Source organism: Protopterus annectens, chromosome 14.part0, assembly GCF_019279795.1.
Source record: "Protopterus annectens isolate FY-2018-M chromosome 14.part0, PAN1.0, whole genome shotgun sequence".
Lineage (NCBI taxonomy): Eukaryota > Metazoa > Chordata > Ceratodontiformes > Protopteridae > Protopterus > Protopterus annectens.
Genome location: NC_056748.1, coordinates 312,688,116 through 312,709,751, shown reverse-complemented (window position 1 = coordinate 312,709,751; position 21,636 = coordinate 312,688,116). Strand labels below are relative to the sequence as shown.

Sequence of the window (21,636 nt, the reverse complement as noted above, 5' to 3'; positions counted from 1 at the left end):
AAGAGGATGTCATCAGTAAAACATGTTCATAATTAAGGTAAACAATTGGTGTGTCTTTAGTGGCTAGGGTACACATGATCTCACCAATCAACATACTAGTATGAAACTATGAACCTGTGAACTTATATGAAGCACGAATCTTTATATGAGTGATCAGACATTAGTTTCTATTCTTTGATTTTCATTATCATACACAGTAATTGTTGTAACCTGTCATATGACGGAAGGCAAAAAATATGTAAATAACAAAGTGACCAGGGGTGCATGGACGATGACATCCAAAAGTACCCTGTATGTGTATCCACAGTAGTCATATCAGCAATGCATAGCTGAGAGGAACTGAGCGTGTGTATGTAAATCCCAAGTAACGACACTAGCTAAATGGATTTAAATGCACCCTGTGAGTTGGCAAAGCACATGTTAACATATAATTGCAGTAACTGCACCAGCTCAACTCCAAAACATTTCCTTATGTCATAATGCCTTACAAATGTTGTACTATAACTCTGCCTTGCTATCATTTTCCCTTTTTGCCTTTATCAGCTCTAACAAACTGCTTTCATTTATGATATGTCATATTATTAGCTGTTATCAGACTATTTTTCCCAGTATTCATCTGCTTCAATATCTAACTGATGGCCATTCTTGTATAGTCACAGCTGATTGCTAATCTTTCGCCCATTGTTATAACTTTTTAGTAGTCATTCTCCATTATTTCAACAGTCAGTTAACCTATTGTCCACAGCTATGTTCTCTGTTGTTCATCATATTGATCACTGCTGCAGTAGCCTTAGGTATATGTTATATCCTGCCAAGGAAATAAGAGCTAGCCAGCTTTCAAAGCTTTAGGGCACCTTCCATGTGCCCAAACTGTCTGGTAGCTCAAGCTTGGCATGAAGCTCATCAGAACTTTACTGCCACCAAACGGTATGCTCCTCTGGGTCTTTTGAGGATAGACAGTCGGCTTGTGCTTTCCCTTGCTGGGCAGATGATCTCTCTTTGGGGAAACAAAACTTCCATTTTCTTAATTTTGTTGATTTTTTTTTATTACTTTCTGCTTCAGGAAAGTTATTTTAAAGCTAGGAGTGTTGTGATTTAATGGAGACTGTAACATCTTTTAAATTGAGCACTTGTTTTTTTCTGTCAGCTTTAAGTAATGTAAAGTAAATGAAAACAAATTTTCTGTGGTGGCTGACATAGTCTTTTAAAGTGCTTTTTACTGTTTTTTTCTGTCAAAAAGTAACATTTGTGGTAGTGTTTACTAGCAATTGCTATTTGTCTTCTCCTGGAAAGAGGCACCAATTTCATCTTGACCATGGAACAGACTACCGGTTCCCCAGTCGGTCCTTCTTCCAGCCACAAAAAGAAAAAGTTAAGCAAGCAACCTTTGCCACCACAGCAGGCTAGCAATTTGCCTCAGCCACAGGGAGGTGACTTTGTTGTGGTCATTTGTTGTAGCTCAGAACACTCATCTTTTACTGCAGATCCCTCTGGTGTAGCACCTACAGCCACTATTGACTAGGGTTAGCCATGCCCTCTGCGGCTGCTGGGATCCCTTCAGTGGGCAAGGTAGAGAGATTTTTGTTTGTTCTGGGAGAGGAAATAGGGAAACTTACCCTGTTGTATCAAAATGTTGTGCCCATCCCTGGAGAAGCAGCCGCTGCCATTAGTAATAAGGCGGGCCCCATTTTTTTCTGTAAAAAAGAAACAGAGAACCAGGCATGTATCTACTCCTCCTCAAATTTCTTTGGACAGGAGTAGTTTACTGGGTCTGTAGCAGGGTTTAATTTGATTACTTGCCCTTCTTGTAAACTAATTTCTGGTAGAAGAAAGACAGATATCTCTTTTCCTGAAGAGATTCAAGATTCTGAAACTGAACAAGAAGATGTAAGGATGGATACAGGTTTTTTTCTTCAGTTGTTTGATTCAGACTTAGAGGAGAGAGAGATATGTTTCTGATTCTACCTGTGGGAGTTTCTCTTTCTCTGAGACTATTGCCAGAATGTGCCTGTGTCTTCTGTGGAAGAACTCTGAAGTTTCTCAGTCCCTCAGAAAATACATTGAGTTGTTACAGAAGGATTTTCCAGAAGTTAAACCCATTCCACCTGTTCTGTCTGCTTTACAGGATGTTTGTATCACTGACTCCAGTGTTCCTGATAGTCATCCAGCTACCCCCTATAATGTATAAAGTTCCTCAGGCTTTTAAATTTTTATACACTATTCCCAAACCTGACCCAGTAGTAACAGCTTTTGTTGATCCCACTGCTGCTAAACAGTTAATTTCAATCTTACTCTTTCTGATCAGGATGTGAAAATTAAATATAGGTATGGGGAAAATGTACACTTCTGCAACACTGATTTTTCAGAATTTTGAATTGTCAGGATCATACATTAAAGTTTGTTCTGACAAACTGTGAAAGTATGAGGAATGTTTTATCTGCAGTTAATTCTTGTAAAGAAAAAATCCGCTTTAAATAACTTAGTTTCTTTTATTGCACAGGTCACGACTCATTGTTTGTAGTGTGTGTATGACACTCTTGATACGTCTTCTAGGGCTATGGTCACTGGTACTGTTTTGAAGAGGTCTGCATGGCTACATTCCCAGAACCTCGCAGATGATGTTAAAAATTAGATTTTAAATTCTCCCTTGAATAGAGATGTAGTGCTTGGCCCCTCTGCTGCGGAGGTGATCAAAAGGGGTGATGAAAGCGGCAGGTTGATACCGAGAATCTCAACGATTTTTCAGCTCTCCTTTTCCAAGTTGTCCAAGGGATTTACTATCTCCTAGCCAAAAAAAGAATAAACAGTTTTGGCAAAATTCAGGTAAACAGACATTTAAGAAAAAATGTCAAGGGCAGTCCAAAAACAACTCTCAAACTTCCCCAAACCAAGAGCAGTCCAACATGTATGAATGACTATTCAAGAGACCATGTGACCGCCTCCCACCCTGGCCCCCTTTTTTTTTTTCTTCCAGAAAGTCTGACTCATTATTTTTCTCTTTGACGTAGATTATTTCAGATAAATGGGTTCTGAAATCATGCATCAAGTTTACAGATGGCAGTGGGAGGAACTTCCTTCTTTCAAGGGGGCATTCCTCATTCTCCAGCTCAGACTCTTTTGTTTCCACCTATTCTTCATCACATGCTGTCTTGAGGAATGATAGAAAAAGTTCTTCCTTCCCAAGTGGGAAAGGATTTTTATTCAAGGATGTTCCCGGTGTCAAAGAAAGAAATTGTTTTAAGACCAATTCTGGATATGTCTTTCGTAAACTTGTTTGTGATAGTGCCCAAATTCAAGATTATATCACTTCACTATCTCTTAATTCTTCTTCCTCTTTAAAGTTTCCTGGTAAAACTAGACTTAAGAGATGTTTATCATCACATCTCTATTCATCCAGACTTCAGAAATATCTTAAGGTTTTATGTGTCCGGATCACATTATGAGTTGTCTACCTCACCCTATGGACTATATACTGCCCCAAGAGTGTTCACAAATTGTCTAGCTCCAGTTATAGCTCATTGCAGGCTACAGGGTATCCACATTTTTCCATATTCACATAACTTGCTTATCTTTGCAGAGTCTTTTTCAAAGTGTCAGGATTCTCTCTCTTGGGTGAGAGATCTCTTGCACAAGCTGGGATTCTAAGAGAACATTCAAAAGTCTTTCTTGACTCCTTCACACAGGATTGTGTTCCTGGAATGTCACCTAGACACCTCAGTTCAAAAAGCTTTTCTTCAACAAGAAAAAAAAATAGATCTTTATTTAGATCTATTTCTAAGGTTTCCCACTCAAATTTTGGTCACTGCGAGGGAATACCTCAGGATTTCAGGTCTCATGGCATCAATGATTCTTATGATACCCCTGGCAAGACTCCAGATGAGAAACACACAGTAACATTTGAAAGTGGTTTACTGATTTAGCACTGCAGATTTGTCTCTGCCTCTGCTACTGATTCAAGTGTACTGTTAAGAGTTCATTTTACTTTTTCTTGTATGCACAGGATAATTGGCTGCTAATGTATTATGCATGATTTATTAACTTGTTTCCAAACAAAGTTATGGCACTGTGATGTGTTAGCTGTTGAATGACTGTTGCAGTAGCATCTGTTCTCCTGCTGTCTATTGTTTCTGTCCTGCTCTCTCCACTCTATCCTCAGATCTGTATCTTTAAAACCCTCCTATCTCCTCATTACATCCTTCAACCTATCTTTGTCTCATTCTACTAGGTTCACCCTCTCTTTTTCTGTCTCTTCATAGCACACTCAGGCAACTCTGCAGTCCACGGCTAACACCCCACCCATACAGTCAAGGAAGAAATCAGTACTATAAAACTAAGGATATACCCTTTGAGCCTGAAGAGCAGGGTCAGTCCACCCAGGCATTCTACATGTATGTGTTATGATAGTGAAGCTTTACATTAGCTGTGTTACTTAGCAATTCTCAGTGTGCTAATAAGACTGACTGTTTGAGCCTTGTGTCCCCCCCCCCCCAGCTTGTATAGTAATCCTAACTGTCCACTAGACAGTATACACTTAATTTGGGTCCTTCCTATTCTCTGTGATTAAAATGTAACCCTCAAGCAGCCTTTTCAGTGCTGTTTGCCTTAGGTTTTATATCACTTGAGCCCCACCTGTTTGTTTGCATCTATATACATTCCCCTTCATTGCTAATGTATCTCCCTACTCTAATCTGTGCACAAACTGGCTACTAATAAGAAAGTCAGTGTGAAGACACACTCCCGACCTTAATAAACTTTGCTGTCTTTCTCTCCTTCACTTTACAAGTAGAGTTTGTATTACTACTCAGACCCTCTGAGGCCTTGACTCATAGTTTTCCACTGCTTGCCTCTCAGGCTTGGCTGGTTCTTTGCATTGCACCTGGTTCACACCCTTTTTGCTACCCCCACTCCCAATACTAAGTCTGTATATTAGATTCCTGCTGTTTATGGAGCCATCTTTAAAATACTAGTCTTCCATCAAGACACAATGGGTTTAAGCCCTGCTCCGTTCACCCGTGCCATGCACAGGCTTACTTTGTGCCCCACCCTGCTCCCTAATGCCACCCGCCCCCACTACATGTAGATTTATTCTAGGCACTAACAACCCCTCTCAATAACCAGCAACCAATCAGAACAATACTAGTAACGTATCTCCTCTGCCACCCACAGTACCCCACCCACTTCCAATCTAACTGCTCATCTGACACAGTCATGCTACTACCTAATGTACTTGCACTCCTTACCTGCACTCTTCTTGTACACCTTACACCCTAGCAGACCTCCATAACAGACAAACCCCACCACTATCCCTGCACCCTTAGTCTTACTTCTATCCATCACCCACCTACTAATTACACTTGTCATACCATCACAATCTCTATCCCAATACACCTACCATACTACCAGTCACCTGTTACTTTCAAGCAAACATATCCATAAAATATGACAGGTTAATTACAAGATTTATAAAACTTATGTTTACTGCCCTATCTAAATTAGCCCTTAGTGGTGATATCCACCCTAAGTCTGGTCCTACCATTACCAGCTCCTCCCCTAAAAATCTGCATAATAGCTGCTTCTTCTCACAACTAGCATCCAACAGAAAGCCATCTGACCTCCTGTTCATGTGTCTAAATATCAGAAGTATAACTAATAAAACTCATGACCTAAATGCCAACATAGCCTTATAACTCCTGACTGAAACCTGGCTAAAACCTCACATCAAAAGTGAGGAAATGCTCCCAACAGGTTATAACATTCTTCAAGTAGATAGACAATTTAAGAAAGGGGGTGGTGTGGCTCTAATGTTTAAACACCACCTCAACATCCAGATCCTAAACACATCTGCCCCCCACATTGGAAATGAAGAAATCCTATATGCCAACCTCAAACTAAACACTAATAAAACAATTAACATTATAGGATGCTACTTCTCACCTGGCCAAAACATCCCACCCCTGGAAAACCTGCGGAAGTAGGCTAACCATTCCCTAGCCAGGAAACCATAATCCTAGATGATTTTAATATCAACTGGCTATCTGGTAGTAACAATCATCCAGCCCGGGAACCTAAACCTTCATGGTTTCTCTCAACTAATACAGTCACCTACCTGGTTAAATAAAAACTCTAACAAACATACTACTCTCGACTGGATATTAGTCAATAAAGACCTTCACTCATACTTAGCTGGCTGTTTAGCAGACAGCACCAGTGACCACACTCCAACATTCCTTCTGAGACACCACTTAAATTGTGCTAAACCCATTATCTATAGGCAAATCCAAACTAGGGTAAACTTTAACCCTCTATCCTTTATTTCATCCCTTCACAAATGTGATTGGACACCACTAAAGTATCTCAATCTGAATGAAGCCATCCACTTCTTCAAAAGCACCTTCCTAAACATCTTAAACACACATGTGCCCATAAGAAATGCCAGAATCAAAACACAGTACTCCCCTTGGCTACAAAAAAGCACCAGGGCACTAATGAAAATCAGAGATAAGGCCTGGGAGCACTGGCGCTTAATAAAAAAACCCTCCTATAGACAGTCATTCCTAGAATTGCATAGCAATGTTAAAAAGCTAATAAAAGAAGATAAAACCCAATATTATCAGTCTGCCCTAAACTCCTCCCATCACAACCCTAAGCAGTTCTGGTCCACAATAAACTCCATTCTTCACCAAGGTAAAGTAGGCACCTCCCCATCTACCACTCCCCCATCCTCCAGCAGTATTGCTGACTCATTCAAAAAATACTTTACTGAAACCATTCTGTCTTTGACTAAACAACACAACCCTATACCCACCCTCCCTACATCAAAACCAGATATTCTGCCCACAGTCTTTTCTTTTCATCAGTGCCTACCTCCTATATAAAAAAAACTTCTATTGAAACTTAAGCCAACAAACTTGCAGCTGACAATCTCCCCTCTGAATACCTAAAAATAGCAGCAGAAGCCCTAGCTTATCCAGTCTCTATCTTAATTAATCGGTCCTTATCATAAAGCTATATCTCCACACTGTGGAAAATATCCCACATCATTCCCCTTCATAAAGGTGGCTCCTCAACTGAATTTTCTAATTACTGGCCCATAGCCATCCTTTCTCCACTTTCCAAGGTACTTGAGAAATGCATCCATTCTCAAGTCTTAGACTACCTCTTAGCTAATAACCTCCTGTCCAGCACCCAGCATGACTTCAGGCCATAACACAGCACTACTACCGCCTTGCTCTCTTTCACTAATGCTATCCTTCATCATAAAAATAATGGCCTGTTCTCCTGTACTATATTTCTGGATCTATCCAAGGCTTCTGACATGGTCTCGCACAAACTACTAATCTCTGTTCTCACTAACCTATCTTTTTCCCAATCAGCTACTGATTGGTTTCACAGCTATCTAACTGGCCGCCAACAATCAGTTGTCTGGCATAATGACCTATCTCCTCGACTTCCTGTAATACTCAGTGTTCCGCAAGGTTTCATCCTTGGTCCCCTACTATTCTCATTCTTCAGCAATGATCTATTCACAGCCACCAAGCATGCTTCTCTTATAGATTATGCAGATGACTCCACCCTCATCTTCTCTGCCCCAACTATACCTGAACTTCACAAGATCACACAGGAAGCCTTTTCATCTTTAGAAAACTGGCTATCTGATGCCCAGTTATTACTGAACCCAAGCAAGAATAAACTCCTTATCTTCCAACCCACTAAATCTAACCCAATTATCCCGCACTTTAATATTCTAGTCAAAGACAATGCCATTATCTCCCCAACGGAACACACCAAACCAAACTGTGCAGTGACTGAAACCTGGTTCGAGGCTCTAGAGAGCACCCCTGCATTACCAGGCTATAACTCATACCACACTTTTCGGCCATCTAACCTGGACCAGAACACCAAAGGCGGAGGTGTGTCCATATTCATTAAGGATATCCACACCTCCAAGCTAGTTGCGCGGCATAATGCATCCGAGGTTATCCAAGTGCAACTAACTCTGGGCAAAACTGCAATCCAAATTGTAGCTTGCTACAGATGCCCCACCATGCCCCAGGATTCCCACTCCTTTTTTCATGATATACTGGAAAATATTAGGGTTCAAACACCCTAATAATGGGTGATTTCAACTACCCCACCATTAACTGGGAAAACTACTCATGTACCAACTCCTTAGCTCAATGCTTTCTGGAATTCATAAATTCCAATGCCCTGGATCAACTTATCCATACCCCCACCAGGGGCAACAATATCTTAGACCTAGTCATTACCAATACGAGTGACCGGTGTTCCACACCTGAAGTCAACTCCTCATTGGTCAGATCGGACCATAAGCTAATCACCCTAGATATCCGCATCCCACCCCCACCCACCATTAAGGAAACCATGGTAAACAATTTCTTCAAAGCCAGCTTCATGCTTCTTAAGACAGTGGCAAGCTTCATGACACCCATGCAGATGAACAATACAGTTACAACTGCTGAATCCTACACAAATGCACTCTATAAGCACTTACACGAGTGCATGGATCATGCTATCCCAAACAGAACCAAGATGCTATCCTCCAAAAAAAGGAAACCAACCTGGTGGTCCCCTTCCATAAAAAAACTATATAGCAGAAGGAAGAAACTGTTGCAAAAGAGAGTAAAATCTTATGAGTGGAGGAGCTCCCTGGTCAGCCTCAGTAAGAAGCTGAGATCCCTTATAAGATCCTCCAAAGCTAGCTATGAAAACAAAATCACCACTGACTCTAAGGGCAACCACAAAGCATTCTACAGCTATGTCAAGAATCTCAATGGCAACACCCAGATCTGCTCTGAGTTACAGCACAACGGCATGAAAATTACAGAACCAACTGATATTGCCAACATCCTGGCAGATAAGTTCAGTGCTAACGTTACCCCCCCCCTCTCACCCCCTAAAGGGCCCATATGTATACAGGAAGAATGCAGAGTCCCTGTAATCACATATATGCAGGTAAAAGCTGCACTCTCTAAAACCAAAAACACAGCATCCATGGGACAGGACAACACCCCAGGCTGGGTTTTACATGAACTTCAGAATGAACTGGCTCCCCACCTAAACACCATGTTCAATCATTGTCTCACATCAGGCTTTGTGCCCACTGAATGGCACACAACAACAGTTATCCCACTACACAAATGGGGAGCCACCACTGATCCGGGGAACTAACACCCTATTAGCCTGATGAGCCTGGTCTGCAAGGCCATGGAACGTATCATCATGGAACGCATAAACAAAGATATTGGTAACCTTCAAACTCTGGACCCAACCCAGTTCTGGTTTGTGAAAGGCAGATCATGTCTTCTGAACCTGATCGACTTCTTTGAGGCAGTCATCAAAGCCGTAGATGAGGGTAAGGTGATTCACACAGCCTATCTTGACCTCGCCAAGGCTTTCAACACCATTCCCCATTCTGGAATTAAAGCTAAACTCACTAAACTAGGTATAAATCCCTACATCACAAGATAGGTTGCTAACTGGCTCACTGACAGAACCCACACTGTAAAAGTTGCAGACTCCAAATCTGACTTCAAACCAGTGACAAGTGGAGTACCACAGGGTTCAGTCCTGGGACCTCTCCTGTTTGGTATCTACTTCTCTGAAGTACAGGCTAACACAGAAGGCCTCTGGCTAATGAAGTTCGCAGATGACTGCAAACTAGGAGCCATAGCTGAGTCCCCAAATGATGTGGACATCCTACAGAAGAGCCTCACTGAGACAGATGCCTGGTATCAGAGCCATGGCCTCAAGCTCAATGCCAAAAAGTGCATTGTCATCCCCTTTGGTAAAAACTCTGTACCCATGAACTACCACATAAATGGCAGTCTACTTAATGCTGAATGTGTGATAAGAGACCTTGGGACCCAGGTGGATAGTAGTCTCTCCTTTGATAATCACATCACCACAGTAGTCAGGAAATCCTTATATATGGCACACCTCATCACAAAAGGGTTCTCATCCAGGAAAAAAGAGGTCATTGTTCCCCTCTACTCAGCACTCATTAGACCCATTATAGAGTACAATGCCCCTTTTGGAATGTACCTCACAAGACATCTGCAGCAGCTGGAAAAGCCACAGAAGTACCTCACAAAGTGGATTACTGGCCTCAAACAGATGCCCTACACTGACCGTCTCAAAAACTCCCACTTTACTCTGTAGCATATCACCTACTCCGAGGAGATCTCCGCCTAACATATAAAGTTGTGTTAAACCCAGAGCTATTGGACATGCTACACCTAAAGAAATCCCAATCCCTATGAGCTACACGCTCTAGGGACCTAAACCTTATCACCACAATAAACAGGACATGCTGGAGGGATAGATTCCTGTCCCAGAGACTTCCTATACTCTGGAACAAGCTACCCATCTAAGTCAAGCAAAGTTCCTCATTAGCACTCTTCAAGAAAAATCTTGATGAGTGGATGGTAAATAGGAAATACACCCTAGGGATCACTTCTGTGGCAGGGGCACAGGAAATTAACTTTCTTGGGTGGCATAAGCCAGGGAACCTTGTTGGGTAAACTTACTTAGGCCCTTGGGCTGATAGCCATGTACCTAGCTATGTACGTATGAACTACTTGGTGTTGAGGTTGATAACAATATCAGATTTGACACTAACATCTCTCTTACCATAAAAAAGGTTCACAAAAGCTAGGTGCATTGTACAGAAACAAACAATTCCTCACCAAGACAGACAGAATTTCTGCTACCAATTCCCACCTAATCTCCACTTTACTCTATGCCTCTCCTATATTTACCTACCTTAGACAAACAGACCTAAACAAGCTCAATGATTGCTACAATAAAATTGCTAAGTCTGCCATTGGTGTATCTTATCGCAGCCACCACTGTATCTCACTTAGAGAACTTGACTGGCTTGAACTCTCTCAACATCTTCACCTGAATCAACTCTCCCTTGCCCGCAAGTTAGAAACCATCCTCTTGAAGTCCCATCCCTTCAAAACCTTCTCCATCCCTACTGCTCCACTAGACTTCTACACTCCAGCAGCAAAAATCTACTTCTAGTGACCAAACCCAAGAACTCAGTGGGAGAAGCACTATTCTCCTGCATCATATCCAGATTATGGAACAATCTCTCCCCTCTATAACCACACTACCTTCTTGCAATCACTTCACGACTGCACTAAAAACTCACTTAAAAAGTCCCTGGTTATGCCCATGCACCAATCCTGACTAGTAACCCTCCTTTTACCTCCTCTTTATCTCCCCTCCCATAGCCATTGTGCCTCACATCATCTGATCATTGCATTCCTTCCTCTGCAGGCTCTGGCTCACCCTTTACCCTCCTCTTCTCTCCACACTCAATCTCTCAGACCTGTTACAACATGCTTAACTACCTCACTTCATCTCAACTCCAAATACATATCCAACTGACTTACACCTAGCTTTCTGTCACTATACTACTCACTCAGTCCCCTCTCTTACTCCTCTGTCTTCCCCTAACATCCCATTAGCCCTTCTAGCTTGTTCCATCTTCATGTGGATCTTCTGCTTTATATCTGCTTGAGTTTAGTGCAATATTTGTATATAAGATTTAGGTATATGAGTTTAGAACAGTATCTGTTTGGGCTTAGTACTATCTGTATATACATCCTACCTTTATTCCTAGCATTTAGCTAGATATTGTATATCTGTTCATTACTATGTTTCATAGTGTATGTATAGCTAATGTTTGCTGCAGTGTGTATTATTTGCTATTGTATGTTTATTCAATTGTTCTTCATGTACTCTGCTGCTCATTTATTGTTCTGTGGAGCTTTTCACCCCGGGCCTCCACTGAAAAAGGACCTGTGTCCAGTTGGAATTTCTCAGTAAACAAATGTAAATCAATCACTCAATCAATCAATCAATCAATCTCACAGCAGACAGTGCCTTTTGGATCATCTGGCTTTTGTTCATTTATTTACTGGTTTACTGTAAAACTTGTTCTCTAATGGGCTTTGGGGATTCTCTCACTTTAGCTAGTTTTAAGTGAGAGTTAAAAACACTTGTTTGAATTGACTATAATTGGCAAGTTTTACCTTCTTCTATGTTAATATGCATATTATTTTGTGTTTTAACTAATATACTTAATGCCGTGTCTCATTACTGTGTACAGTGCATCCAGGCACTTAAATAAACTTGTGCATAAAATAAATTAGTAGAAAAATCATATTTATGCATGTCTAATGTTATTCTGTTACGCATTTATTAATCATCAGTCATGGAAACTTTTACTTGTTTCATTTTGTCTTCACTTACATGCCCTATTTGAAGCAGAACCTAAACCAAACAAAGCATTTATATCAACCTTGAAAACAATAATTTATGGTTAGTCCTTCCCAGTTACAAATATAAATAAATAAATGCATGACTAAAAACAAGCATGCATAATACTGAAAAATAAGATCTTCACAGATATATATATATATATATATATATATATATATATATATATATATATATATATATATATATATATATATATATATATATATACAAGCCAAAATTATAGGGTAGGCTTTATATTAGTTAGAATTAAGTTTGATATTGGCTAAGGCATTGCTATCTTACTTTGTAATCTTATGAACAGTCAGAGCTTAACTTAGATTTATTTGCTTGTATTGCAGAACAAGAGGATCCTATGGTGGAGTTGTTGGAATGGCCTTTGTTGGCACAGTTTGCTCGAGTACACTTGGAGGCTCAATTGGAACAGTAAGAAATATTTTAAGTGCTTTGCAATCAAACTATATTGTAATACACATTAACTGGGAACACAAAGAGATGAAATACCATTTTGGTTTATTGACAGCAGCCCACACTACTACCACACTATCATTTCTGTAGGTAGTTATTCATACACAGTGGCACACTGAACTCTGAACAAAATAAATAGATATCAAAAATAATAAATATGCATTTGGTAATTTACCCAGCACCTGTAGTGCTTTCATTCTGGTTTGTTTAAGGCTGAGTAAACCTTCTAAGAGTCGTCCCTATTAGAGCCATAATAGATTTGCCTTTGGTACATGAAAAAAGGTTAATGCCAACAGTTCTAAAAAGAAGACATTGGCATAATGTCCGTTAAATACTGGCGTGAGTTATGTCTTTGTGTGTGCGTGTGCTTGTGAATGTATGTGCGTGTGTGTGTATGTGTGTGTCTATATTTTTTTCTCTTTTTTACTATATTTATCAGCAGCACAAGAACTGTAAAGGAAAACATAGAATACAAGTAAGAGTACCAGCTTAGCACTGCATGCTGTAAAGCACTATATATAGGAATATGGCTCATGTGTGGCTCAATTCAAAATAGAAAAATATAAATAGCATGTTCATTGGTTTAAAATAAGAATGTTTGAGTTTCATTTTGTTCTTAACCAGTGAATGAAGCTTGCAGAAGAAAAATGAAAGCCTCCATGAGGGTGTCTTTTGATAAAAAACAGCACTACTAAAATATGTGGTCCAGGAACACTCAGACTTGGGGATATATGTCCTTTATTGATATCCATTACAACAGTTTAGAATTAGTTGATGTTTAGGTTAAAGATGCGTATCAACAAATATCTGTATCCTCCAAAGTCTATAGAGGTCATTAATGTCTGTGATATTCTCAGATGTCCAGATCTTAGTAATTAGCTTTTCTGGCCAGTAGTGTATCAAAGGAGAGAGACGCTATGAATCTGAGGTTGGAGCAACCCTTTCTGTTGTAACTAACTTTTAGTCTAACACACATATAAGTAAGTCCAAGTCAGGGAACTACATTAGCTAATGATTTGTTCTGTCAGCAAATTGTCTTTTAGTACATTGGAACACAGATAAAATACCAGGCAGGTGACCACAGAGACCAAAAAAACCTAGGGAGTAGTCAAAGTCAAAGTAAACTTTACTGTCATTCCGAAATCACACAAGTGCAAAAATTTAATGAAATTCCGTGTCTCCAAACTCAATGTGCAGACAACATATAGACTATTTTCACAGACATTTACATATATAACACCTAGCTATTACATCACGGACACGCAGGTAGACAGACTAATATTGCATACAATTAGAAACACATTTTAACACTTTTCGAAGTGAACACTTGCTTGCATGAGTTAAGACATTGCATTGATCCTTGCACAGAAAGAGACATTTAAATATTGCACTGTGAACATAAAGAGTATTGCATTATGGACCTTAGAGTATTGCACTGTGGTTAATTTATGAATTCGCAACATGTATTGCACTGAAAGAAGAGATTTTTACTGCATTGCTACTGCCCTAGATGGTCTATAAGTTACAGTCATGGTGAATCTTGCACTAAGTATTAGATGAGACCGGCATCCAGGTTAATGCACAGTTTGAGACAGCTTCTGCTGACCCAGGTGACCATCATGGAGTAGAGTTATTACTAGAGTTCAGCAGCCTGATGACATTAGGGAAGAAGCCCTTCCTGAATCTTGTAGCTCTGCAACATATGCTTCAGAAGTGCTTTCCAGATGAGAGATTCAGGACCAATCAGTAAGCAGTGTGAGTGCAGTCTTTAATTATTCCTCTGGCCCTGCTGCAACACCTGGATAAGTACAAGTCATGCATTGGTAGTAAGGTGGTCTTAATGATTCTCTCAGCTGTCTTCAGCACTCTGTGGAGAGATTTGCGCTCAGAAGTAGAGCAGCTTCCATACCATACTATGTCGTTTGTCAGAGTGCTTTCTATAGTACCTCTGTAGAAGGTAGTGAGAACTGCCGATGGAAGATTCGTTCTCATCGGCCTTCTTAAAAAGTGCAGTCTCTGGTGTGCTTTCTTGACTGTGGCATTTGTATTTGTGTTCCAAGACAAGTCCTCATCGATGTGAACTCCCAGAAACTTCATGCTTCTCACTCTTTCAACTGTTTCCCCATTGATAGTGAGGGGAGAATGCTCCTTGTGATTTTTCCAGTAGTCCACAATTACCTGTTTTGTCTTGTTCACATTTAGTGCTAAGTTGTTATTTCCACACCATGTAATCAGTTGTTCCACCTCATCTCTATATGCTGCTTCATTGTCATTACTGATGAGGCCCACCACTGTTGTGTCATCAGCAAACTTGATGATGTGGTTTGTATTGTACCTGGCTGTACAATCATGCATTAACAGGGTGAACAGCAAGGGACTTGGTATACAACCTTGTGGGACTCCAGTGTTAAGAGTGATGCTATCTGAGGAGTTATTTTCTGTGCACACTTTCTGAGGTCTGTCTGTGAGAAAGTCAAGAATCCAGTTACAAAGTGAGTGTTGACGCCTGGTTGGAATAGCTTCATTACCAGATGAAGAGAGATGACCGTGTTAAAAGCATTCAATGAATAGAACCCTTGCATAGGTGTTTTATACTCTCAAGGTATTCCAGCAATAGCTGGAGTACTAGAGAGGTGGCATCTGCCGTAGGGCGGTTTGCTCAGTAAGCAAACTGCAGAGGGTCAAGATCAGCAGGCAGCCCAGGTGTTATGGCATCCTTGACCAGCCTTTCAAAACACTTCATCACTGTAGAGCTGAGGGCTACAGGACGGTAGTCATTTAGGCAAGTTGGTGAAGACGTCTTTGGTAATGGAATGATTGTTGTATCCTTGAAGTATTTCAGAACTATTTGCTGACTCAGAAAGTACTTAAGATATCCATGAGGACATTGGTTAGTTGGACTGCGCAGTCCCTGAGCACATGCCCTAGGATGCTGTCAGGCCCAGCTGCCCCAGCTGCTTTTCTCAGGTTAAGTCTATGCAGTGCCCTCTGGACATCAGCTGGGTTGAGGGTGAGCATCTTCTCATTATGGCCAATGGGCATTTTCTTTGCTGTTGTTCTGTTCCCTTCCTCGAATCTGCTGAAGCAGACATTCAGTTTATTGAGGAATTCCCTGTTGTCCTCCCATTGCGAAGATAAGGGTCTGTAGTCAGTTATGGACTGGATACCCTGCCATAGGTGCCTGGGGTCTCTTTGGTCAGATACGCAGCTCTGGATTTTTCTGCCATAGGTGCATTTTGCTTCCCTCACTACCTTTGTTAAGAGTTGCTCTGGCTGTTCTGAGGGTTTTGTTGTCTCCAGATCTGAAGGCTACATTCCTTTCTTTCAGTAGTTTGTACACCTCTCTGGTCAACCAGGGTATCTGGTTGGCTCATGTGATGATGGTTTTGGTAACTGTCACATCCACACATTTTGAGATGTAGCCCATCACTGCCTCAGTGTACTGCTCCAGGCTGATACACTGGTTTTCAGTAGCCAACTCCTTGAATATGCACCAGTCTGTGCTCTCAAAACAGTTCTGGAGTGCCAAGACTGCACCCTCTGGCCATACTCTTACCTGTTTAACTGTTGGTCTCCCTCTAGTTATCAATGGTTTATATACTGATAGTAACAATATGGAGAGGTGGTCAGAGTTTCCCAGGTGTGGGTGAGGCACTGCCTTAAATGCCAGCTTAACACTGCTGTACACTGTGTCCGATGTGTTCTCATCCCTTGTTGCAAAGTCCACATATTGGAAATAATGAGACAGAACTGTTTTCAAGTTGGCCTGATTAAAGTCACCTGCCATTATATGAACACAATCTGGATTCCTGTTTTTCAGTTCGTTTACAGCCTGGTATAATGTGGTCATTGTCTCATTTGGATTAGCACTGGGAAGACTGTAGACAGCTGTGATGCAGGTGCTGTTGAATTCCTTGGGTAAATGAAAGGGTCTAAATTTCAGTGACAAACACTCCAGATTATCTGAGCAGTGTGAGGATACTGTCTCACAACTGGCACACCAGTTGTTATTGATGTATATGCAGAAAACTGCCCCTCTGGACTTACCACTAAGAGAATCTATTCTGTCTGCTCTAAAAAGTGATACCTCCTCCACATGGACTGCACTGTCATTAATGTTAAGAGTTTAGCCAAGTTTTAGTAAAAATAAGCACACAGCATTTCCTCACCTTGTTCTGAGTAGATAATTCCAGCCTTATATAGTCCATGTTGCTTTGCAGTGATCAAACTTTTGTCAGCAGAATGGATGGGAGTGCAGGTCTGTAGGGATTTGCTTTTAGCCTTGCAGTGAATCCAGCCCTAGAACCTCTTTTGCATATTCTCTCACACCTCTTGCGTTTCCATCACCTACCATGATCCAGTAATGTTGATTCTGTACATACCAGGCATTTTGTTCCATGTTTGAGTAAGACTCCCAGGTCTTGTAACTCAAGAAGTGCTGTAGGCCTCACAGGCCCCACAGACAGCAGCTCATCAAACCTGTTACACAGCAAGCCTGAGGATCGAATTTCCAGAATAGTCTGCCTACAATAAATTAGCTTACTGTTAGCAATCTTCCTTGTTTTAGTTTTTTCTTTTAATTTAGACATAGAATAGGACAAACAATGTACACAGGAACATGGGAAAAATGCCACACAAGCAATCACAGAGACCATAAGATGCTTACAGAAATATGCCTTTAAGTATATATCCTTAAAATGTCTTACCACTCTTTTCAAGTAATTAATAGTGCCCACCTTCCAAATTGATCAGGGCTGTACATACAAACCATGGTGTAAATTTATGCAGACCTATCCAATCATCAAGATAAGCCTTAAACAGTTAGAATAGGGTTTTGTTTGACCTGTAGTGGTAATTCATCCCACAGACTATAAATTCATTTAGTTAGGAACCTATCCCTCTAGCAATCTTGTTTGTTTTCTGGAGATGATTTAAGTCTCTAATGTGGGTATTTGTTAGCCTCACTGGTCGGTGCCCCTTTATGAGGGAAATTTGAAAAGGGAAATCCTTCAGACAAGTTGTTGTGTCTTTCGGCTTTTCCCGGTTAGGGGTCGCCACAGCGGAACGCCGGTCCGCTAATGATTGGCAGTAATTTTTTACGTGCCGAGTTGCCAGCCGTGACGCACAAGCTTCAACAAAGGTACGCCCATTCATGCATGTCTCCACACAGAAGACGCTTTAGCTGAGAATTGAACAGGACGTCTTACTGTGAGGCGACAACACTACAGCAGCACCACCACCGCAGTGAAATCCTTCAGACAAGTACATAATTTAAAAAAACAAAAACATAAATATCTACAATGTATACATAAGTAAATTCAATATGTTACAAGGGCAAGCAGGCAAGGCAAAAGAAGATTCCTGTAGTATATTAAACAAATCATACTTTGTAAAATGCACAGCTGCTATGGAACAAAAAACAATGTAATTTGTAGACATAATAAAAATGCTATTTTCTTTTAATGGCAGCAGGTTGTAAACCCAGGAAGAAATTAAAAAGATAACTGAATGCAGGTGGTAGCAGAGTATAATAGATAAAGTAAGTTATAGACAAATAGAACAAATGGTGGAAAATATGGAGTATGGCATGAATTATAGGAAAATAGGATAAAGACAGAAGAGTATGGATTGAGGGAGAGGAATATTTGTGTGGAGGAGTTTATTTATCTGCATATAAAGACATGGATGAATTGGTAACTATTTGAATGTCTGAGAATCATAACTGTGAGCCCCGGAGCAGTGAGACTAAATGTGCTAAAGTTGAAAAAGTATGTACTAAATCCAATGTTGTCCTGTGTTTGAGTGTTTCCCCTAGCTCTGAGATGCAATTATCTTGGATTTAGTACATATAAGTGTTGGTGGTATGGTAGGTGTATCCCCCACATCAGGGGGGTGCTGAAGGCTTACATGTGCAAAGAAACAATTTAAAAAAACAACAGTGAGCTTCAGTATTGAATGTTCTCCTTCTGAATTTCTATTCTTTGTTTTCCACAATTTCAGGACTCAGTGGGACTCAGTCGTGGGTCTCTAAACCACAAAAGGAAGCCAAAGGATACTCACCTTCTCTGATTAGGAATTCTGTAAAAAGCCAAAAATAATGGAAGAACAAAGGCCACAAATCAGGGATAAATGTTTATATATTACCCTAAGCCACTTAAAAAGTTACTAGAATAGAGTTTATATCAGCATGCATTTTGTGCCCAATGATAAGTGTGAAAGGTTAATGCATGGCATTATTGACTCATTGTAATCCTCAGTGATTTACCAGAAAATCAAAGGTATTAAGAGGGACTGGATATTTAATATGAGTCCAAATCAGGGGTATTCTGTAAAATTTTATTTTTAGAGTCAGCTGGTGACTTCAAAGCAAGGTTGGGTTACAGGGAGCAACTAAATGTGCTGGCAAACTGGAATGCAGAGTGGCTACATTAGACAGCAAAATCTCAGACGTGTGTACATCTGTAAGAACAACTGTAAGATGTATATTTTGCTATAACATTGAAAAAGACAGAACATGTACATTTTTCTTTGAAAAAAATATTATTTGTGGTTTTCATTTCATGAGAAAATACCAATGGTATGTACTATGAACTGTACATGTTTGTTGTGAATGAAATTCCAAAGGAAAAAAACAGAGCACTTAAATGACCCTTGTAAAATGTACCAATACAGGACCATATATTTAAAACTATTTAAAAAATCATATCAAATTTATCAGAATAATATGTTAAGACTCTCGACTACAGAATGCACTTAGTTTGTGATTCCAGGTATAAAGGCTACAGCGTAATTTTATCTTCAATTAATGTGATGCATATTACAGCATATAAGTTCTATTTTTTGGCAAAACAAAGCTTCCCTATTCAAGAGCGCTATATGGCAAGCATAAAAAAGGGATGAGGAAAGAAAGCCTGTCAAACCAAAAATAATTTTTATAAGATTGTCCCTAAAAATGTATTAGGGCCCATTTTGGGCTAATTTCTATCTCTTTCATTTCCCTGCTGTAAAAACCGAGTTTGCACAGTTTTGCACGTCCGGGCAGCACCGGTTAGCTAGGGCTAAATTATTCCCGGCTCCACCAAGTCTCCTCTTCAGTTTATCCCTTGAAAATAGTCTAACTCTCAACCTAAGCACTTAAAAAGCATCCTACAGTCCAGCACTTGCTCAGACCTAATAGCAAGCACTAATATACCCCGACACTTGATTGCCCAGCAGGGCAAGGCTCTTTATTCACCCCTCACCAACCAAGTGACTAAGCAGCTCACCCTACTATTAAGGCATGACCAAAGGGCAATTTCAAGTATACTCTCCAGTCCAGCTGGTGAACTTGGGTATCCTGAGGCAATGTTATAACAGCCTCATGTACACAGACAGCCCTCTCCTCCTACCACAAAATATTAACATATGCGAGAGATGAATTATATAGCTAAATTGGAGGCTAAGCTCTCTCCACCCAAGACTGGAACAGGCAGTCATGAGGAGAAGGTTAACACTTGCACCACACCTCAGGCCTCACACAGACATACTAAACCAGCACTGGCAAAAAATACACATAAATACACAAAATCATACTCAGAGGCTCTAAATGAAAAACTGCAAAAGAATCAGAGACCTCCAAAGCAGACACCCAAAAAACCTGCACCTCCCGTCACAAACCAGACAACACATAAAACACAAAATCAGTGTGCTGCACAATCACAGCCCTTAAGGCAAAATAACATACCTAACACACTAGTAATAGGTGACTCTATAGTCAGGCACACTGACGTCCCACTCACTAGGCTGGACAAGGAGAGGGTTACTGTTAGCTGCCTATCGGGAGCCAGAATCCACCACATAACACAAGCACTCAGGTCACTCCAGAACAAGTACAAATATGACTCTGTCATTGTTCATGTTGGTGTGAATGACCTGATAAGTACCTCCCTGGACTACATGAAAAGAGACATGGAAGAGCTCTCTGATCATGTAGCCCAGGTGGGTATGACCCTGACCCTGAGTAGCATCCTGCCCTCACTAAGAATGATACCGTAGTATAAAGAAAAAAATGATCAATTTCAACAATTGGCTAAGCTTCTGGTGTCATTCAAACGGGATCCAGTGTCTGTCAGCCTGGGACAACATGCTCGACAAACCTTGTTGCTTCGCAAGAGACGGCTTGCACCTGTCTCCCCTAGGCTTTCGAATACTGGCCAAGGCTCTTGCTGCCCCCATAGTGCCTTTTTTTAGGCAAGGCTCAAAAGTCAAACCCACCTCCGTAAACAGCACAAATCAAAAAATGAGGGTTATGCTGCTCAACGCCAGGAGTTTAAATCTCAAAATGCACGTGCTCGAAGCACTCCTCAGTATGGAGAATGTCGACATCTGTGCAGTAACTGAAACCTGGTTCAAGGCTCCACAGAGCACCCCAGCACTACCGGGCTACAACTCATACCACACATTTCGGCCACAGAACATGGACCAAAACACAAAATGAGGAGGTGTATCCATATTCATCAAGGATACCTACACCTCAAGGTTAGTGGCGCAGCATGATACCTCTGAGATCATCCATGTGCAACTAACATCAGGCAAATCTGCAGTGCAAATTGTGGCCTGCTACAGATCACCCTCCATGACCCAGGAGCACCACTCTACCTTTCTGGAGACACTGGAAAACATGAAGGTCCTACCTAACACCCTGATATTGGGCGATTTCAATTACCCTAACGTTAACTGGGAAAACTACTCAAGTACAAACTCCAAGGTCTAGTGCTTCCTGGAATTTATCAACTCAAATGACCTGGATCAGCTGGTACCCCTACCAGAGGTGAAAACATATTGGACCTGGTCATCACCAACATGGGCGACAGGTGTTCC

The 21,636-nt window shown here is 40.8% G+C and overlaps 1 protein-coding gene across 1 annotated transcript in view; it reads left to right on the top strand.

The window, feature by feature from the left end:
• The window catches only part of LOC122788965 (disintegrin and metalloproteinase domain-containing protein 9-like), a 1,117,261-nt gene that overhangs the window by 648,835 nt on the left and 446,790 nt on the right, over positions 1-21,636 (top strand). Inside the window, exon 10 of the mRNA XM_044056033.1 lies at positions 12,651-12,735. Within this exon, the coding sequence (XP_043911968.1) occupies positions 12,651-12,735 (85 nt within the window). The remainder of the gene's footprint in view (positions 1-12,650; positions 12,736-21,636) is intronic.